Source organism: Zeus faber, assembly GCF_960531495.2.
Source record: "Zeus faber genome assembly, chromosome: 1".
Classification (NCBI taxonomy): Eukaryota; Metazoa; Chordata; class Actinopteri; order Zeiformes; family Zeidae; genus Zeus; species Zeus faber.
Genome location: NC_137193.1, coordinates 22,178,386 through 22,197,815, shown reverse-complemented (window position 1 = coordinate 22,197,815; position 19,430 = coordinate 22,178,386). Strand labels below are relative to the sequence as shown.

At 44.0% G+C, this 19,430-nt stretch overlaps 4 protein-coding genes across 4 annotated transcripts; all 4 read right to left on the bottom strand.

Moving 5' to 3' along the window:
- Nucleotides 1-128: 128 nt before the first annotated feature.
- Nucleotides 129-3,686, bottom strand: lrrc14b (leucine rich repeat containing 14B). The gene is made up of 3 exons (XM_080000492.1): nucleotides 2,940-3,686; nucleotides 2,103-2,731; nucleotides 129-1,641 (listed from the first exon to the last, which is right to left on the bottom strand). The coding sequence occupies exons 1-3, from the start codon at nucleotides 3,213-3,215 to the stop codon at nucleotides 966-968; spliced, it is 1,581 nt and encodes a 526-aa protein (XP_079856618.1). The 5' UTR covers nucleotides 3,216-3,686; the 3' UTR covers nucleotides 129-965.
- Nucleotides 3,687-3,928: 242 nt separating this feature from the next.
- On the bottom strand, nucleotides 3,929-11,304 carry LOC307230243 (protein naked cuticle homolog 2). The gene is made up of 9 exons (XM_080000479.1): nucleotides 11,189-11,304; nucleotides 11,066-11,092; nucleotides 10,624-10,706; nucleotides 6,835-6,892; nucleotides 6,483-6,574; nucleotides 5,824-5,901; nucleotides 5,587-5,722; nucleotides 5,068-5,211; nucleotides 3,929-4,904 (listed from the first exon to the last, which is right to left on the bottom strand). Exons 1-9 carry the CDS (start codon nucleotides 11,211-11,213, stop codon nucleotides 4,429-4,431), a joined length of 1,119 nt encoding a protein of 372 aa, XP_079856605.1. The 5' UTR covers nucleotides 11,214-11,304; the 3' UTR covers nucleotides 3,929-4,428.
- Nucleotides 11,305-12,281: 977 nt separating this feature from the next.
- On the bottom strand, nucleotides 12,282-14,227 carry LOC307230607 (uncharacterized protein). The gene is made up of 3 exons (XM_080001043.1): nucleotides 13,667-14,227; nucleotides 13,058-13,154; nucleotides 12,282-12,868 (listed from the first exon to the last, which is right to left on the bottom strand). The coding sequence occupies exons 1-3, from the start codon at nucleotides 14,062-14,064 to the stop codon at nucleotides 12,800-12,802; spliced, it is 564 nt and encodes a 187-aa protein (XP_079857169.1). The 5' UTR covers nucleotides 14,065-14,227; the 3' UTR covers nucleotides 12,282-12,799.
- Nucleotides 14,228-15,548: 1,321 nt separating this feature from the next.
- gatad1 (GATA zinc finger domain containing 1) lies at nucleotides 15,549-17,884 on the bottom strand. Its single transcript, XM_080001032.1, has 5 exons — nucleotides 17,446-17,884; nucleotides 16,630-16,752; nucleotides 16,402-16,461; nucleotides 16,030-16,213; nucleotides 15,549-15,878 (listed from the first exon to the last, which is right to left on the bottom strand). Exons 1-5 carry the CDS (start codon nucleotides 17,623-17,625, stop codon nucleotides 15,688-15,690), a joined length of 738 nt encoding a protein of 245 aa, XP_079857158.1. The 5' UTR covers nucleotides 17,626-17,884; the 3' UTR covers nucleotides 15,549-15,687.
- Between the last annotated feature and the right edge of the window lie 1,546 nt (nucleotides 17,885-19,430).

Genomic DNA, 19,430 nt, shown 5'->3' with positions numbered 1-19,430 from the left:
TTGCTGACCATTAGTTCAATGTATGGTCAATAGTTTTATGTATCAAGGATATCAAGGAAGGTTTGTATCTACACTATGTCCTTTACATTTAGCGGGTGTATTGCTGGGGACCCAAGGGCGTGCAGTGTCGAATTTGGTGCAATTTGGAAACGTGTCGTGTAATATTAATAAACTTTCAATTAACAGCGAGCCAGTTTCCCGTGAAAGAAATCCGCCTGTTCTGTACCGGCATGTTTGGTGCGGACACGTGTAATATTAATTAACTCTGAATAAACAAGCAAACGGGGTTGATCCAAAAGCGCCACTTTGTGTGTGTTTTTCCCGTGAGAAAGTTCTGCGTTTTTCACAGCCAGTCGCCGTGACTTTTACGGGGAGGCATGTTTTAAACGGGTCCTGCTCTAGCATGCTTAATTCATAGCTACATTTCTATCAGTTTGCATAACAAATTATGGATACAAATGCCAAAATATATAAGAAACAAAACCAGAAGGTATCTAAAGGTACATGTAGCTCAAATTGACCAGTCACGTTCAATATTCATTTCTGTAAGTTAAATCAGTGCTAAACAATCAAGTATGCAAAGATATTGCAAGTAAAACAGACTCGATTATACAGAGAAGGTTGGTAAGAACTGTAAAGATGGCATCTAGTCAATTATAGCAATCAAAAATAATTCATAATTTCTCCAAACAATCTAGTTTACTGTCAACAATTTTCTCTGATGGCTTTAATTCTGAAAAGTGATGTCAAATTGTCTCATACTTGACTAGAAATAGTGAAGCCATTTAAAGCTAAAAGTGGGAAACAGGTTTGCAAATAATCAAAGTATACTACACTTTATTAATATCAACTTGTAAATCAACCTCACATTTTGAGAAATCTACTGGTCGGAGCAATTGTTGTGGATCTGAATGCTTCTTGCTAGTGGATTGGTGGATTTATCTTCTAATAGCCTCCCTCATGCATTACTTATTCTGAGACTCTGATCTCCTGTTGTCCACATCGTTGATCTTATCAATAAAGTTGCCAATGACACTGTTAAAGGATTTCAGCATTGACACCCCCAGCTCATTGCTGGTTTCATTGATATCAGGGTCATAGGCCCCCATAAGTGGGGTGCATACCTCCACATTTCCCCTCCCAGCCACAGCCAGCATCCCCGTTAGTTGGCCTCTGACCTCCTGGAGCAAATCGCTATTGTAATCCAGCAGTGCGGTATCATCAATTGGATAAGTGATGTCCTCGGAGTAGCAATCACGAGGGACAGGCATCTCTATGTACTTTAGATTAGGAAATCCACCTGCTAGTAGAGAGAACAGGCGATGCAGGGCCACTGAGCTGAGAGGGTTTCCCAGGAGTTTGAGCTCCTCAAGGGCCTGGCAGTGGGCCAAAGCATTGGTGAAGATGTCCATGTGCTCGTCCTCTATGTTGCATTCTTCAAGGACCAGGCTGACCAGTGAAGCCGAGCAGCGACTGAGCAACTTTTGGAAGGTGGTAGGAAAAGAGCCGATGACGTCGTGGCCACTTAAATCGAGGAGGACTAACGCTTCACTGTGGAGGCTGTTGGCCAGGTATACCATGTCCACTCCGTTCAGACCACAGTTGGCCACCTCCAAGCACTGCAGTGGAGTGTTGAGAGGACTGGGAAAAGAATAGTGAAACAACAGTTAATTATTTAGAATTTGGACACTTGTTGGGCCTTAAACTTGCCTTTCACCTAATTTGCTCATTTGCATTGAATCTTTTTCTATTTCTGTTACCTACAAATGATCTTCTTTCTAGCTGTCAACTTGTTCAGATGCAGCTGTCTCTGCTTTTACTGACATGTTGGCAAGTAAAGCAGCATCAACAAAATACCGTATACTGTTGGAACAACAGGCTTCATGGTTCAAATATTTGGACAATGAAGTTTGGAGGTGGATAATATTTTCAAATTTGAGCCATACTAATACTCTGGATGCCATGAGGCTCAGACAAGATCATAGAGAGAGCCATCTATTTACCCTTTACTGGAGACGTGCACTGGACAAATACTCAAAAGTGTCTCCCTCTTTCTCTACCTCTTGTTTTGTAACAAAGCAACCACTAACCCTGCAACTTACCACAGCAGTCTGCGCAGGTGTCCGGTGAGAGTGGAGAAACCTACGTAAAGTTCAGTCAGAGTGGTCAACCGTCCCAGCAACTCTCCGATAGTAGCCAGAAGATTATTGTCGTCTGAGCCCAGCCTCCGAACATCCAGGGCTCCAGCAGGCAGGGTCAGCGACTGGAGTTTGGGAAACTCCACTCTGGACAGCAGCACCTCCAGGTGGTGGGCTTCCAGAGGAATGTTATGCACCATCTCTAGCTTTGCCATGGACTCGGGTTCTGCCATACGTACGACATAGAAGAGCTGCTTGAGAGCCAAAGAGTCTGCCCGGAACCCAACGAAGCGAAGCTTCAAGGGGCAGTGACGAAGAAGGAGGAGCGCCTGAGTTACCAACTCATAGCTGCGACCTGTAACAAAGCCGTTCAGATGGATGTCGATAGATGCTTCAAAGGCGAATGGGGCGACATCTTTGGCTTGCAAAGCGACCATGGTTTCATAGCACATTCGGGTCAGGAGATGGGTTCTTGCCCATCGACCGAGGGTGGATTTGCAGCAGCAAGCCTGGTGCTCGGTGTCCTTCAAGGCCGTCAGGTCCACCACACGCAGCGTCTTGGTGTAAGTTGTTGGTGAGCACAACACATAATCCTTCAAGGAATGAGATAGATATTATAGCCTCAACATTCAAAGTCTCTGACTTGTTAACTGGTAACAATTGTTGAAGCAGTTACCTGAAACTGAAAATAGGGTTTGCTGTAGCAAGCCAAGAAATGAACTAAAACATTCATACCTTGTAGATAACTATGATTCACAATCCATGACATTGCACAAGAAAAACTGCAAGACTGGGTCTTACCTTTAAGCCGCTCAGAATCGCCTCAAGACAAAGTCTGCAGGTGGAGGAAGTCAGGTCTACCTGGCATTCGGCTGTGCTTCCTAGAATCCTTTGCAGGTTGATCTCAGGTAGGGGCCATGCCTGGACCAGGGCATGGAGCAGCTCCGCCTGCTCGTGGAGGTAGCAAGCTTTGAAAAGGAGCGGATAGAGGTTAAAAGACACGCAGGAGAGGTTTTCCAGAGCACTCGGGCCACTTTGACTGAAGCTTTCGGCAGCAAGGAACCGCAGAGACTTCATCTCTCCAAGTTGTATCTCTGCCGCTCGCACCCAGACAATCTCGATTTCATCGGGTTCGTTGCCGTCGATGCGAGCCGATGAATCGGCTCAATGCGACTGTTCTGCCTTCTCTATGTGCACGATGTCGATGCCCTGTGCCGCCTGGCGGAGCTTTGTGTTTGTCTGAGACTGTGCTTGGGCTGTTGTGGCGAGAAGGAAGCATGTGCCGCATGGTAGGTGACTGGTCGAAGGTTTATTTTTAGGAACAGCTGTCTCATGCCCTTGGCCTCATAGCGACAGGGTCTATTTTCTACTTTCACCTCTGGCTTGATTCAAAACAAGTTTTACACGTCGCTTACAAATCCCACAGCGTCTTTAGTCCGTATAGTGTTTGACTTTGCAAATGCATAACAGGAGAATGCTAAGCAAGGCTTTAAGAACAAAGATGGATTTCAAATTAATATTGATATTAACTTCTGTGGCAAGTCACCGTTCGTGCGATCTTGTTTCTTCTAAAGAAAAAACAAAAAGAAAAGGAAGAAAAAGAAAAGGAAAAAAAAAGGCGACATTGTGTTGTTAACAGTTGTTCCCAATTGTAAATAAAGATGACACTGCCATAGATCTTCATTCTGCATTTGGTTATGAGCATAGAAATAAGAAGTTAAAATTTGGCTAATTTGCTCTAGGCGAGGTTGAATGATTGTTACATTTTTGCAGTCATCCTTCTCAGATATAAGTGAAATACTATGAGGAAAAAGGACCGCATGAAGTCAAATGTCTTTATTTTGTTCAAATAATTGTATACACTACGTTGTTTTTTCCAACATAAAAAACAATTAATATTCCTTAGTAAGGAACTATTGTACTATTAGGGTAATCTATAAAGGAAATATGAAAGACATTGCAAAATAATACAGGCTACTCATAAGAAATGTCATTCTTATTATCATAACCAAAGTGGTCATTTGTACACACCTGAGAGAAATTGTCAGTCCAATGGGCGATATGGTATTATGGTATTGAAAAAATGGTATTCAAATGGCATGCAACCTACTAGGATGTAGAGTAGGTCAATCCTTTAATAATAGATGTGTTAATATCCTGTTTATAATTTATAACAGTCCTGTCCCCGATGACACCGTGTTGAATGTAGTCTCTGCACAAAATAAAGGAGATGGTTCAGGAACCGACACAGATTTCACACAGAGGTCCCTCGCGAGGGGTTCAGCTACAGTCATGACGAATAGTAGTGGTGATGATGATGATGGTGATGGTGCTCGTGTTGGTGGTGGTGTTCGTGCCTGTGGGCTGACGTGGCCCTGGGCACACAAGAGGTTGGAAGGCCGGGGGGTGTGCGCCGCTCTCCGCCTGGCTGAGCGTGGGAACACGGAGGTCTGGAGGGGGAGGCGGCGTCCTGCACCCTGGAGCGAAGCCTCTTGCTGTGGCTACGGAGCAGGGGGGCATGGCCCTGGAGGGGCGGCTGGCTGGGATGGCACGTGGACGTAGGGTGGTGACCGTGAAACCTGGCCGTCTTTACTCCTCCTCCATTCCTGTCTTCCCCCACCCATTTGGGTTTGCTCCTGAAGGAATGTAGGACAGAGCTGTGTCTCTGGGGATCAGCGGTGCCGCAGTTCTCCCTAACGGCCATGCGGTGGCGATGTAGAGCCGAGCCTGCGTCCCGTCTGGGTTCCGAGCCTGGTCCTGAGCACTCTGGAGCAGGTGGAATAAAATAATGCATTCGTTAATGTAAACTCTTCAATATTTGGCAGCTTTGTTTAATTTGGTGCTGCGATACACTTCTTTTTGGTGTAAAAACAAAACGAAACAATGAACCACCAATTGCAAAGCTCTCGTAAAAGAGGGGTTTATGTACCTGTGTTGTCAAACTTGGAGGCGTAGTTTTCGATGCCAGCCAGATCAAGGTAGTGGTTCCTACGCTCTTCGTTTTCGTCCACACAGTAAGGACTCCTGTCTGCGCTGTGGGGCCTCTGGAAAACACACTGCTCACTATCTGCTGCTACATGGGAGTGGGGAACATTATGCAGCTGAGGAGAAAATGCTTGTGTCTTACCACATTCAAATATTGTGCACAGTGGTAATAAGAAATTGAACTTCAGACAACAGTCACGGTGGAAATGAATAATTAATGTTTATTAAATAAGGTGTGGGGCGGAAGGAATGTACAGCATGTTCTTCCAAGATTGAGGGGTGAATGTTGGGGGACTATCGCTCATTGGCATTGACAAATATAATAAAATCCTACTTGTGCTTTTCCAATTCATATTCTAAATCAAAATCCTGGTCTCATTCAATTGAATTGAATGGGGGAAAAAAATCTCAAATTCTGGATCTTACAAAGGCCTCAGCTCCATATTATGTTGAAAATCGCTACCTGGTTGCGAGATCTCCTCTGGTGCGGCTGACGGAGTTAAAACTAGTTTGACCCTCAGAGCAGAGGTGGGATCGATCGGCTGCTTGACCGAAGCCTCCACCACCTCATGGATGGAGTGCATGAGACTGGACATGTCCTGCAGAACACACACACACACACACGTTCAAACACAAACACTGTCCACTAAATCGAATGACCTTATTTTCAAATATAATCCTGCGTTATGAGTAGTTCTACCTCCTTCGTGACCTTGCCACTATTGTCAAAGTTGTAGAGTGTGCACAGCCACTCCTGCGTCACGTTACATTCTGTGTCCTGTGGATCCACAAAACACAAACGCAAGTGTATTCCAAGTTTTGTAAAAATTAAATAGCCAAAGAAATAAACATATATATATATATATATACAGGTGATATACTGTATATACACATATACACACATATACACACATATATACTGTATATACACATATACACAGACACACACACACACACACACACACACATACACATACACGCGCGCACACACACACACACACACACACACACACACACACACACACAGACCCACACACACACACACACACACACACACACACACACACACACACACACACACACACACTCTTGAATGTTTCCATGGCTATTTAAGTGTTTATTATGGTAACCTGTGAGAGTCCTAGAAAACCCATTAAAACCAAATTTTGCAATTGCGCGGTTTCTATTGTTTGTTATTAGGTACACTGTGTTTTACTATGTACAGCAAAATGAATCAAACCAAATAGTTTGATGATTGACCATATGCAAATGAACTCTCATTTCATTCCCTGAGTAATTATGGAGTTTACATTTCTCACCAGATCAGGTGTAGTGGAGTCGGGGTGGAATTGCACTCACACAAGCGCGGCCGCTCCACTTCTTGTTCTGTTTTTTGGCCACGAGATGGCATCTGTGCTCCCTGTCAGACGTCGTCTCTGGGGGCAAAGTTACTACAAGACATGTACAGACTGTGTAAAGGCTGCGATGAACTAGGTCACAAAATTCTACCTCTGGTTAGGCCATGCCAGCTTTCAGGGAGAAGTTTTCCCAGTCAGGCCTGTTTGTCCAGGGCCTCCCAACTCAGATTTTTGGCCCCCAAAAATATTTTTTTACAATGATTTTAGGACGATAATATTATTCAAGTGTGTGGTTCATTGCAGATTAAGCTCCAGAATGATGATGAATGTGATGTATATAATTCTCTTCTTACCCTCAAGGTGGCAGTCAGGCTCAGGTTGGGCGGCTTCCTTCAATTCTCTACACAACTCCTGAGGAAAGAAAAGGCATGGGAAAATTAGAGATAGGGCTTGGAAAAGAAAGCTGTTAAGTGCTTTTTATGGACCATGTGATAACTAATGACGCATGATTATTTTTGCTTTATAAAAAAAAAAAAAAAAAAAAATGTTTGAAGCTGTCACACAGACATTCAAGACAAACAGCCACATGGGGGGGAACTGTGTGTGTTTGCCGGCGAGATAATAAGCGTATTGTTTAATGATGCAGCTCTAGGAAACCGCGCCAGAACGTGCGTCGTTGTAATCGTTTTGGTGGGTGATGATGGCTGATGGTTTAACTGCTGTTGCTGATCGGTGTCGACGCCACTGGAGAAGTAACCACGGGAGTCGAGCAGTCTGTCGTCAATTATTTCCATCTCTGTTTTAATCCCTACATTTTTTCCAACTGGAGTTTCCACCATAAACTCTCAGGAATTTTCGTGTGTACCAAAAAGCGTAAACAAACCCCTCCCACCCCTCTCCTCTATCAGCTGGCCACGCTTGGCCTGCTTGGAGGCTTTGATGTGGGGTAGCAGTGTGTGTGTGTGTGTGTGTGTGTGTGTGTGTGTGTGCGCGCACTGACGTGTGCCTGTCTATGGAGATACGTTTCCTGCCTCAGCCAAAGTGTCACCAGCATCCGGTGGCCTCCCCCCTCCTTTACTTGTCCGTGGCCCACTCCTCTCTCCTCGCTCCCCTTCTTCCCACCCTCTCGTGGCAAGAACAGTGACTCCCTTTGTTTGGGAGCCCTGTGCTGTTGTCCAGACAACACAGTACCTGGACAGGTAGCCTGGTTCCATGTCGGGGTGGAGGTTAAGCACGGAGGAACTGCAGACTCGGGGGAAACAGCTTATTTCTCTGAGAGAAGGGCGACATGGCTCAGAGGACTCGGTGAAGGTTTGCTGTCATGGTGATCATCTTATTGCCAGCTCTCCACTAGTCCAGCCTAATTCTCTCTGAAACCTTTTTGAGATATCTATTTTTCGACAAGAGCTTCAGTTCACGTGGAAAGGAATCTCTCTTTTTAATTGAGACGCCATTTCTTCCAGGGGACTTCTTTTTGTACGCATGTAAAGCTTACGCCACAATTTCCAATGTTAATGATAGTGGGTTTTTTTTGTTGTTTTTACGGGGGTTGATATTATTTATGAAACTTCCGCAATACTAAAGGGACCAAATTTACAGATAGTTAAACAGGATATAGGAACAGTGGGATAAAGCAGTGGCTAAAACTATATACATACAACCAGCTGATCCATATGTTCAGCTGGCATTTATTTCCCGTGTCAGGAAATGTAGCCACAAAAAGCTGAAGAACAAGTAACCAATGAGCAGTTGTTATTCCAAGCAAAAGAATTGTGCTCCTATAGCTCACGCATATATCCAGATGGGAGTGATTTTTTGGGGAGGAAAGGGGTGAGGAAGTGTTGCAGGCCCAATGACTGCTGGGGCCGGGGGAATTCAGTCAAGAAAGAAAAACGACAACACATGTCTATTTCCAGACCGATGTACAAAGCTCATATCGGGTCTCGGGACATTACTCCTTCTGCTAGTTTGTCGTTTCCCTCGATCGACAGAAACAAACTGTGCGTTTCGTGCCAGCAAGGGTTTCTAGTGATGGGATGTTGCCAACTGCGTGACCGTTACTGAGCCTGCAGGACGTGGTGGTGGGAAAACGAAGCTCGATGGAGCTCTGAGATCCCACGGTCCATCTTCTCACTTCTTCTGTTCGGTCTCTCTCTCTCTCTCTCTCTCTCTCTCTCTCTCGCTCTGTCCCTGTGGCTCCAACACTCCCTTGCAGAAACTCTCGCATGCGCACGCACGCACACGCACGCACGTTATTCATCCGCAGGGTGCTGATGTTGACATGGATACCATACTATTTATGTAAATATTTGGATTAATTGTTCTAAGCTCTTAGTCTTAAGGTAGTCTTCGATTGTTGCGTAGTAACGCGGGAATAACATTGTCTTGCTGCCTTGTGTTGATTATCCAAACAAATCAATAAGTCGTTTTAAAAGGATAAATGCCTCAACCATCACCGCACGAATAACCAACTCCCACTCGCTGTCAGGATAAATGATACTGTATAGACTCATGTAACAATGCCTTCTTCTACACGGACAAGATCAGGGGGTAGAGTGGGTCATCGAGTGTTGGGATGGTTGCTGGTTTGATCCCCCAGCTCCTCCCGGTGTGAAATGTCCTTGAGCCAGACCCTTAACCCCCTAAGCAGCCATCGATGTACGAATGTGTGTGTGACCGCACATACGTCTTACGCAAGTAAGACGTATGTAGTCCAGAGGTTCCCCACTGAGCGTTTTGAGGCTCAGCGCGTCGACTAACTCTCCAGATGTCATGTGAGCACTGCGGCACAAGACATCTAATTGTTTAACCGGAGTCACAGAAACAACTGTGCCATTAATGAGCAGAAAGCTCCACCACGCGCCTTTAAAATGACTTGGAACAGTTTGCCCCCCCCCCCCCTTTTTTTTCTTCTCCCTAATTGTAGGGCATGAAAAATTCCATATAGAGCTCAATAGCGTCAGCGCTCCTGGCCCTTCAGAGACCACAAAACAGCAAAACCCCAGACGCTGGAACTAGCGGGAAACGACACCAAATCTCAACGCGTGAATGAGAACTCCAGTTGAATAGAAATGAACGAATACAAGGTGCAGGGGTGGATGGAAATTAATTACTTTGAAATGCTTTAAATATTTAGGACATGGGATGGTTACTGGTTAGACACATAGGAGCACACTGTACACCACAGTTACTTCTGTATAGGGATAGGGTGGTTTTCCCTCAGACATGACTGTGTCGTTAACAGTAATAGCCCACATGTGATTTGGTTATTTGCTCCACCAAACGCCCACACCCCTTCTGCACTTCATCCCCCACCAGCGACACCTCTCCAACCCTCACCCTCCTCACCCCCAAAAACCCAGTCTGTCTGCCACCGGAGCAGGAAAGCAGTACCAGATGTGTGGAGATTTCTGTCACGGCGGGGAATACGCTCTCAAAGAGCCCGCTGTTCTGAGGGGGACGGCCACATCGCACATCACATAAGAAGACGGCAGCTTCTTTAAGAACATGGAGGAAGGGAGGAGGGGGAAAAAAACACACACACACACACACACACACACACACACTCCACCTCTCCAAACACCTTTCAAGTCTCCTAGATGTGAGCTTATACTGTTCATCCCGTAATTGCTTTGGCTGGGGGAGAGCTTGCTTTGCCGAGGTGTGGAGGAAGGTGGGCTGGTCCGTCAGGGGTTCCATCTCCAAACCGAGCAGATGGGAGTTTGTTCAAATTTTTTGTATTTCTTTATAAAATCGTATTATTGGAACAGATCTTCGCCGGTTTTATTTTATTTTGCCACTCTCATGAGCTGAAAAGAAAAGTGTTGGACTGCATTATCCACAGGTCTTTTAAGTTTTGACCAATATATCAACCTGCTATATATTGTGAGATTTTTTTTTTTTTTTTATCAGCTACCACTTCTATCTTTAAGATTTTCCAACCCTAACCGATCCATGACAGCCTTTACATATAGATACACCACAGTTATAGTTACACATCGTCTAAAGACTAGGAACATTATAATTTGCTAATTTGCTAATTTTGATGCTATGGAAAACTACACAATGACAATACAACCAATAAACGCCATGTAACGACACTGCTAAAACCAGACAAATTCCTAAAAACGCATCAAATCTACCTGCTTCAGTTTGGCTTTGCGAGTAGGGCCTGTACTCTCCAGCTCCCTCTGACAGGTGGGCACGTTTGCAACAAAACTACCACCTGTAGAAAAACAGAGGATAAATGAATGCAGTTACTTTTAATAAAAATATTAATTAATAATAGTTATTCAATATATTATTTATTACATGTAAATAATTCCTGGTGAATTTCACAACATTCACACATTTAAAAACTAGATATTTCTCTTCAACACATATATGTATACATACACATACTGTATGTACACACATATATACAGGCGCATATACAGTATATACTTAGACATATATATATATCTATACATACATATACTATATATATATATATATATATATATACAGTATATATACACACACACAAAAATATATATATATATAAAAATGTGTTTGTTTAAGATGTAAAGTACAGTATAGTCTCACCTTCTGGACTCTCTCTGCGTTTAAATGCTATTCAAACAAACATGAACAAGGAGAGAAAGTGATTATTATGACTTTTAACATAAATTATACGTTTGCACTGTGGAAAAACAAACAAAACCTCACCATTTTTGGACTGGAGTTTGCCCATATTCCGCTGGTTTCCTCACGCTCGATCAGGAGAAGATCATAGTTTCCAACCCGCACCAATAAAGAGCATTATGATATAAAAGATACTCTATAGACGGTGTTGTACCCATTTCTGTACAAATGAGACACCACAGCTATGCAAAGACACCGGGGCTGTAAAGGATGGAGCTTGTCTAGATTCCAGTCTTTGTGCGAAACAATGTTTCGCTGCAGAGTTGAAGCGGCTGGACGTGCGGGGCCGTATTGCAAATGTGAAACGGCGCCACCCTGCGGCTGAACTGGGGTATGGCGTTACATGGAAAATGAATTGACGTCGTCATGACAACGGGTCTTCACAGTTTGTGATTGTATTATTCACTGCTTGACAGCTGAGTAGAGAATAGAGCACTATGATTATATTATTAGTAGTTCGGTAAGAAGTAAGAAGATAAATCATCTTTTAAATAACGGACGACAGAAATCGTTCCACTATGCTGCATGTCTAGATTGGGGAGTGTAGTTTGAAGACGGTCGACTTTTTCCCCCCACATTTTACATGTAATACTTTGAAATGTGCCGTTTGAGTTCAAATATCGCCTAAATAAATATATTTAAAAGGAGTTGTGACGGTTGCTCATTGGCTCCCTCTAGTGCTCTAAACTTACACACGCCAATCTATTTGAATCGTCATCAATTACAAAACAGTAAAGAACAGGCTCTATCATCAATCAGCAAATGCCATATGTGGCATATAAAAATGAAGCACAACTTCTTAAACCTGCGAGAGGCATGACACTTAAAGCAATCAGTCGTTGATTTCATTTCTGCCCCTCACTACCCCACACTCTGATAAGTCAGTGCCATTCAAGTCAAAAAACATGTAGGTTTGGTTAGAAGCCATTTCTCAATATTAAAGAAATTTTGCATCACAGCTTAAGATACAGAAATTTCAATAATCATTTATTATATTTCACCGTTATCTGCTGCAGCTGTGCATCAAGTACAATAAGATGTACTGTAGCCAGTGAATAACCATAACTAGAAAATATATATATTTTTTTTAGGAAATACATAGAAAACATTTTTTATTACAAGTTGAGTTGGGACAACGACCAGCGTAAATTACAATGGAAAGTTACATGGAAAATAGGTAAATAGTAGACCATATACATATGACACTAAGCTAGGCTACAGGGAAAGTTGATTCTGTCGTTTTACAGATGTCACCTACTGTAAGCAGTGGAAAGTTCAGAGCCATATACTCGGTTAAAGCCTGTCTGACCGACTGTCCTGCAGTGTCTGCTGTCGTATTTTCACAGACTCCCGGCTGTGGAAAGTCTCTAGACAAAACTGTTGCTTCCTCCACCCAGATGGGATTGACAATGTCTTTTTCCTTCTCGCAGAAGTTGTGCAGCGCGCAGCAAGTTGCAACGACATGTGGCGTAAAAGTATGGTGGAAATGGCTATGTTTCAACAGGACTCTCCAGCGTGACTTTAAACGCCCAAAAGCTATTTTGACAGCAGTCCTCGCAGAACTCATGTAGACGTTGAAGGACTCCTGCTCCGCAGTAATACCTGGAGAGTGGTTGTATCCTTTGATGAGCCAGTCTAAAAGTGGGTATGCTGGGTCACCAAGGAGGAAGAGCGGACAGATTTGCCCTGGATTTCCCTCAGACTCTACAGATTGTGGCAGAAGAGATGTGTGTGTCAGAATTCCATTTCAATTGTGACATTTCAATTCATATTTTTTGCAGTGGACAGAAAATGATTATGTGCACTTAATGTTCCGAAAGCACTGTGCCGAAAAGCAAAGAGTTGCATTTTACTGTGTTTACAAACACACTAAAGTTCAACGGGTACAGCAACCTTTGGAAGTTCTTGTGCCTTCTCAAATAAAGTCGACTGCCTCAGGACATTGGCATCGTGTGTCCTCCCGGGAAACTTACAGTTGATATTCCAGAAGCTGCAACGAATGAAACAACATCAGCTGTGACACAATCTCTGGCTGAAAAAAAAGTCAAGTTCATATGCGCATGTCAGACCACAGATAAACTGTTGCAGGTTATTATTCTAACTTTTGGTATAGACGGTTTGACAAGTGTCACACCACTCATTGTAATACCCCGTGTTGCTGTGCATGTACATAAATGTGTAATTGGGACCTTAATACCTTTGTTTAGTACCTGAAACCAAGAAGACGAGTTCCCATAACCCTTCACTTCACTGTCTCACCTCAACTCAAAGCCACACCGGTGAGACAGTGGTGGTCCTGCAGCCCACGTGTTTACGTATTAAACGATGTCCAACGTTTGGTGCTATTGTCGCGTTGAGAATTCTTCATCCGGGATTCGCGTTTCCTACATTGCACACAGTGTCGGTAAACGACTCTCTGCAGTGCAACAAAGCTGAAATCACGTGTCAGATCCGACTGCGTCGACTCGCACGCAACAAACCGAAATGCCGTTTTAACTCTACCGATATTCGTCGTCCACGACCGCTTGGAGGACGTGGGAGGTCCAGCCTTCCGCGTTCACGAAGTCGCCGTGTCCGTCGGTGGGCGGCGACACGGGGACGTGGGTCCGGGCGACGCAGCCCATCACCTGCGGGAGGCGGTGCGCCCGCTCGAACCTGCGCGCCGCGGCGCGCTCGTCCGGCGTCGGCGCCCTCACCAGGCCGCGGATGACGGAGGACACCACGCCCCTGCAGAAGGCGTACACGAACTTCTTCGCCGTGGACTTGTGCACGCCGAAGCGCTCGGCGACGACCCCGTACTCCGCGCAGCCGCCCAGTTTGTGCAGAGCCAGCGCGACGCGCATCTCCAGCGGCAGCGGCGCGCGTACGGTCACCTGCTGAGGCCGCAGCGCTCGGCCCATCACGCCGCACAGCTTGGCGAAGGACGCGCGGAAGACCTCCTTCCACTCCGCGTCCGTGGACTCCCTGAGCACCACCCTCTCCCACCAGTCTGAGGCGACACCGAGGCGCAAAGAGCCGCACACACGTAGCGGGCGGCGGCGTCTTCTTCCTCCTCCATTGCGCGCCCTTGGGTCGCTTCCGAATGCACCGCGTCACTTCCGGTCAGTAACCCAACCGGTCTGCGCGCCGTCGCGTGGTTCCGAACGCAGGCGGGTGATTCCACGATTGGGGCGCCATTAGCGTCCCACCGATATAAATGTACAATATACACGTAAAGTTAAGGTGAACGTCTTTTTACACTTAAGTAAAGCGTCCTAAACAACAACCCGTGTGTACGTTTCAGATAAACGGCTTCGAACATGAATAAAGAACTATCAACAACACGGTCCCAGCCCACTTCCACTAAAGCAAACCTTTTTTGCATTACTGTTTGAGTCCATCTCACATCTCATGCTTGAAACATGTTTTTTTTTTTTTTTTGTGAGTAATTGATTATGGATTATGAAACATTTACATTTTAGTCGTGGCCCATAATATTCACTCAATTGTGCCCTGAACACTCCCGTGAAATACTTGAGTTGTGGAGTATTCCACAAATCACATGTTCAGCATGAATTCACGTCGTCTCAACTTCGTTTGAGCCACATTTGGTATATTTGCTAATTCTATGCTAAAAACTCAACCCTGTTACTATTTTAGGCCGCCTTTAGCACAGAAACCTAGTAAACATTGGATATTGTTACCTGAGATGGGTAAAGATTTTCCATGGTTAAATGCATATATTCTTAGATTTAATGTTGAAAAATGATTTTTAAAAGTTTTAAATGGCGATTAGTTGGCACTTAATCGTAGACTATCCCATGTAAACGGCTTAATTGTATTATTACCTTAACCCGACTATTGAGCTTAACCGGGGTATTGAGTGCATGTAAACACACTCTCTGTTGGTCTGTTCTCGCTGTGGTGCAGAGGGAGGTGTAGGGGAACTTTACTGGTTTTAAATAAGAGCCAGAAATTGTCCACGACATTGCACCACTAGAGGTATTACGCGAGATTAAGAAATGCAATCAGGAGAGCTCTGTGTTGCACCTACTGATGAAGGTACATGATAAAGCTAGAATTTCACTTTGCAAATCAACAGCCATTCACTGTCTACCGAGACGATAAGACCTTAAAATGACTACTGTGTCACATTTCATAAAGCGCTTTTGTTGCGCTTTTTTGTTTGGGTCTAATAATCATTTGATTGTGTTCTGTGGCTAAAGCAAACCACCATGCTGAGCCAAAACAAATCAATAAAGTATCCTACCTCATTTAATCTAATACCGCTATTCTTTGATAGATATTTTTGGGGGAAAATAAATCATAGACACAAACAATTGAAATACACTTTTACACAATTAATTTATGATATAATAGCCACAACAGCAACATTTTGCACCTCTTCAATCCAAGCCATTTGGATTCACTTCTTTACAGGTTCATACATGAGAAATAACAGCCTCCTTGGCTACTTGGCTATATTACACAAATGTACATGTGTCTGTGTGCGTGTGAACAGACAAGTCCATATGACGGCCCCGCTAGCTACTGCCTGCTACAGATTCCTTCATGGCAACAGCTGAACCGACTCCCAGGTGGGTCCATACGTAGCCTTTCTCTGGCCGGATTGGAATGGTAGGGAAGGGTGAGCTCCGAGACTTGAAGTATTCAGAGGGGGCATGGCACACAAACTCTAAGTACTCCATCTTTCTGGGCAAATCATCTTCTGGACCTAAAACACAGCAGATAGAGTGTTATCTATGACTTCCTATCGTAAAAGCCGAGCTGGGAAATAAGTCCATATATCATTTAATCCTGCATTTTTCAAATAGGTCGGAGAAAAAAAAAAATCAAAAGGATGAATGGAAATTGTTATTGCTGACCAACAATGTATGTCCCTGGATCAAACTGGTCCCTTGGGCTGGCCTGTGTCGGGAGGAGCCAGGTCAGGGCAGCGCTCTTCTCACAGTACTGGTCCTGGACAAAACCCCGAATCTGAGCATAATAGGGCTTCCCATCCTCTTCATCTGTGACCTTGATTACATCTCCTGTCTGGTAGTACACACCCTAGGGGAAGACACAAGGAGACATGTCTAAATGGGCGGCTCATCACTATCATTTCATCTGAAACAATGCAGTTGTACATCATGCAAACAACTGAGGACAAACTTCTGAAATCAAATTATTTTACATAGATTGCAAAGACAGGAAAGAACCACCTGGCATGTTTGGCATGATGAGAATATTCACCGTACCTTGTGAAAAACAGATTCCGATGTGATGATTGTGGCTACAGATTCTGGTGCTTTGATTGGCTGGAGAAGAGATCAATCATGTTAGAAATATGCAATGGATTTCAAACACAAACAAAAGAGTGAGCACTCCCCACACAAAAACATCAAAAAACACAATTTTTCCCTTCAGGAATGATAAAGTTCCATATAATCATTTTCGGCCGGGTAAAAATCCAACATGTAACTTACATTCTTAAGCTTGAATATGTGTCTTCTCCCTTTTCCTTTTGTCGATACTTTCTTCTCAGACGCCGGAGCCTTGTACTTGGTGCTCCTCAGCCGTGCAGATCTTCTGTGAATCTCCTGCTTGGACTTGAAACAACAACAACAATAATAATATTAGGCCACAGTAATGCATCTGAATACTCTTAACTGTTTACCTTTGACAAGCTCTGTCCAGGGTTATCCGCAGGTATCAGAGTTAAATTGAACACTGTAAAAGCACAATTTGTAGCTACATTTTAGGCAAATTCTTGGGACAATAGGTTATTGAATAACCTATTGCAGGAAAGGACTACATATTTGGTGCAGGGCAGAGGTTAGAATTATGTAGCAATAGGTGGATAGGTACGTAATTAGGGTTTTTGATGTATATATATCCTGTGTATAGAACACATTTTGAATGTACTGTATACATTTTGTGACTTAAAATCTTTTGTGCTACCCTTCTGTACAATTATACAGTACCACTAATCCTAACCCCAACCCTTGCCGAGTCAAATTCGCTGTATAGAAAAATGTACTTGGCCGAATTATGTTTGTGAGATAAATTAATAAAATCAGATTAGATGCTGAAGTTGAAATTTAAATCTGAAGTCAAGTAAATAGCTTGCCGTATTGGTCGAAAATGTAATTGAAGACGTTTTAATATATGTATTAATTATGATTATCACTATTTTAAGCACTTTTGCAGAGACCTGCAGACACCCTGTCGGTCCCAAAACAAACCACGTCGCCGTGAATGAGTAGACCGAGTTCAAGCGGTAAGACAGCGGGTGTTCCGACCTGTTTCCCAGCCCCGGTGCTCTGCTGGGCGACGGACGACACGGCGGGACCCGCGGCTCCGCACACGCCGCTCTTCCCGGTGCAGTTGTTGCACAGGATCTCCCCCTGGCTCCCTTTCTTCCACATGGACGAGGAGTTGGCCTTGCACACCGCGCAGCACGGTTTCAAACCCAGCGGCATGTTGACGAGATGTCGACGAAATCCGCGGGGACGGACGCAAGCCCGAGCGGCCCTAGCTCAGCTCCATCAACAACAACGACGCGCCGCCCATTCAAGCTGGCACTTGAGACGGGGTGGATTCCGCTCTCCTTACCACAAACGGAGCTGACGCCAGTGTTTTGGGGAAACGCCTTGTTATTCGAACCGTGAAACAATTACAGATCGCGGGGAAACAGTGAAACGAGCAGGTGAGGGACGCGGAGCGGCTCGATGTCGGCGTCCGGCCGCGCTTCTTCTGCTGCAGCCCGCGGGGTGTTTTGAGTGGAGCTGGGTTACAGCGCCCCTAGTGTTTGGGGGAGGCGCGTCGCTCAAGGGATTTATTTCAATAGGCTTTATTTCACTGTATTTCATTATTTATTCTAATACCCAAAGTACTTGTTTTGTTTTTTTTGACCATTGGAATAAAAAAAAAAAAACATGTATATTTAACATGGCTTAAAATATATGTCTAATTCATTTGGATAATTTAAGGGATAGGGTACAAAACTACAGTCACTGTGACAGGACTATTATGTAGAAGACAGACATTTACAGTGGAACCTCAAGAAACATGATTTGAAAGAAGATTCATCTGAAAAATAAATAAATACATAAAAACAAGGATCGGCAACCTACAATGGTTTACTCAGTTACTTAAAAGATACGGATAAATAAATAGGATATACTGTTTATTGTTAGGGGTCCAGCCTGCAGGGCTTGAACTTTATTAGTTTTGCTAAAAGTAACTGAAACACAGCAATCGCAGTACACAGACATGATTGAGGTCTCGTTGGAACCGTAAATGAAAGACAGATGTATGTATCCTGTTTTAGAGAAACAGGATATAATTGTAGGGTTTCAAAGTGGATTTAGAAAATTGAGGGGTACTTTTGATCCAGTATTATGTCTGGAAGATGAATTAAAGAAAACGCAAATTAATAAAGAAACAGTAGCTTGCATTTTTTTATGTAGAAAAAGTGTATAACATGCTATGGAAGAAGGGGCTTCTGATAAAGTTAAAGTGGTGAAGTTTAACTGGATAATGGACTTTTTGAATAAAAGTACCATCCAGGTAATAGTAGGATCCGAAATGTCCAATAAGCATGAGGTTGAAAATGGGACACCACAGGGGAGTGTGATGAGACCTATATTATTCTCTAAAATGATAAATTACATCTTTAGAAACTTATCGTTAGATATGGCAAGATCATTATTTGCAGATGATTGGAAAAAGAGGTAGAAATTTGAGGCATATGGTTAAAAAATCGCAAGAAGGAATACATCAAGTTGAGAAATGGGGTAGATGTAGAAATGGCGTTTTAAGTTAACTTTTTCACAAGAGATTTTTGTGTGTGTGTGTGTATATGTAGCGCAAATTAGGTCACGGTTGGATCATTGGAGTGTCGTGTATAGATCTGCGGGAAGAACTGGGCTTGGAGGATTAGATGTGAACCAGGCCTGGGCCCTCAGATTGTGCGTAGAAGCAGCAAGAACATCACCTGCGTGTGCCGTACAAGTCAAGGCAGGAGAAATGGCGCTGTGTTTACCCGGGAAACAACTCAGAGTTATCTATTGGGTAAATCTGAGAGGGCACAGAGATAATCACCCAACCAAAAAAGTGCTACAGGTCTGCTGGGAAGGGAGGGAAGAGCAAATTCAAGTTGGAGTTCTGCCTGATGGTTGATGTGGCCTACAAGCTGTGGCTAGGAACTGCAGCACAGTCTCGATATGCAAATGGACATCAAGCTTCTTAAGTGTATATACAGTGGAGTTGGTTGACATTCGGC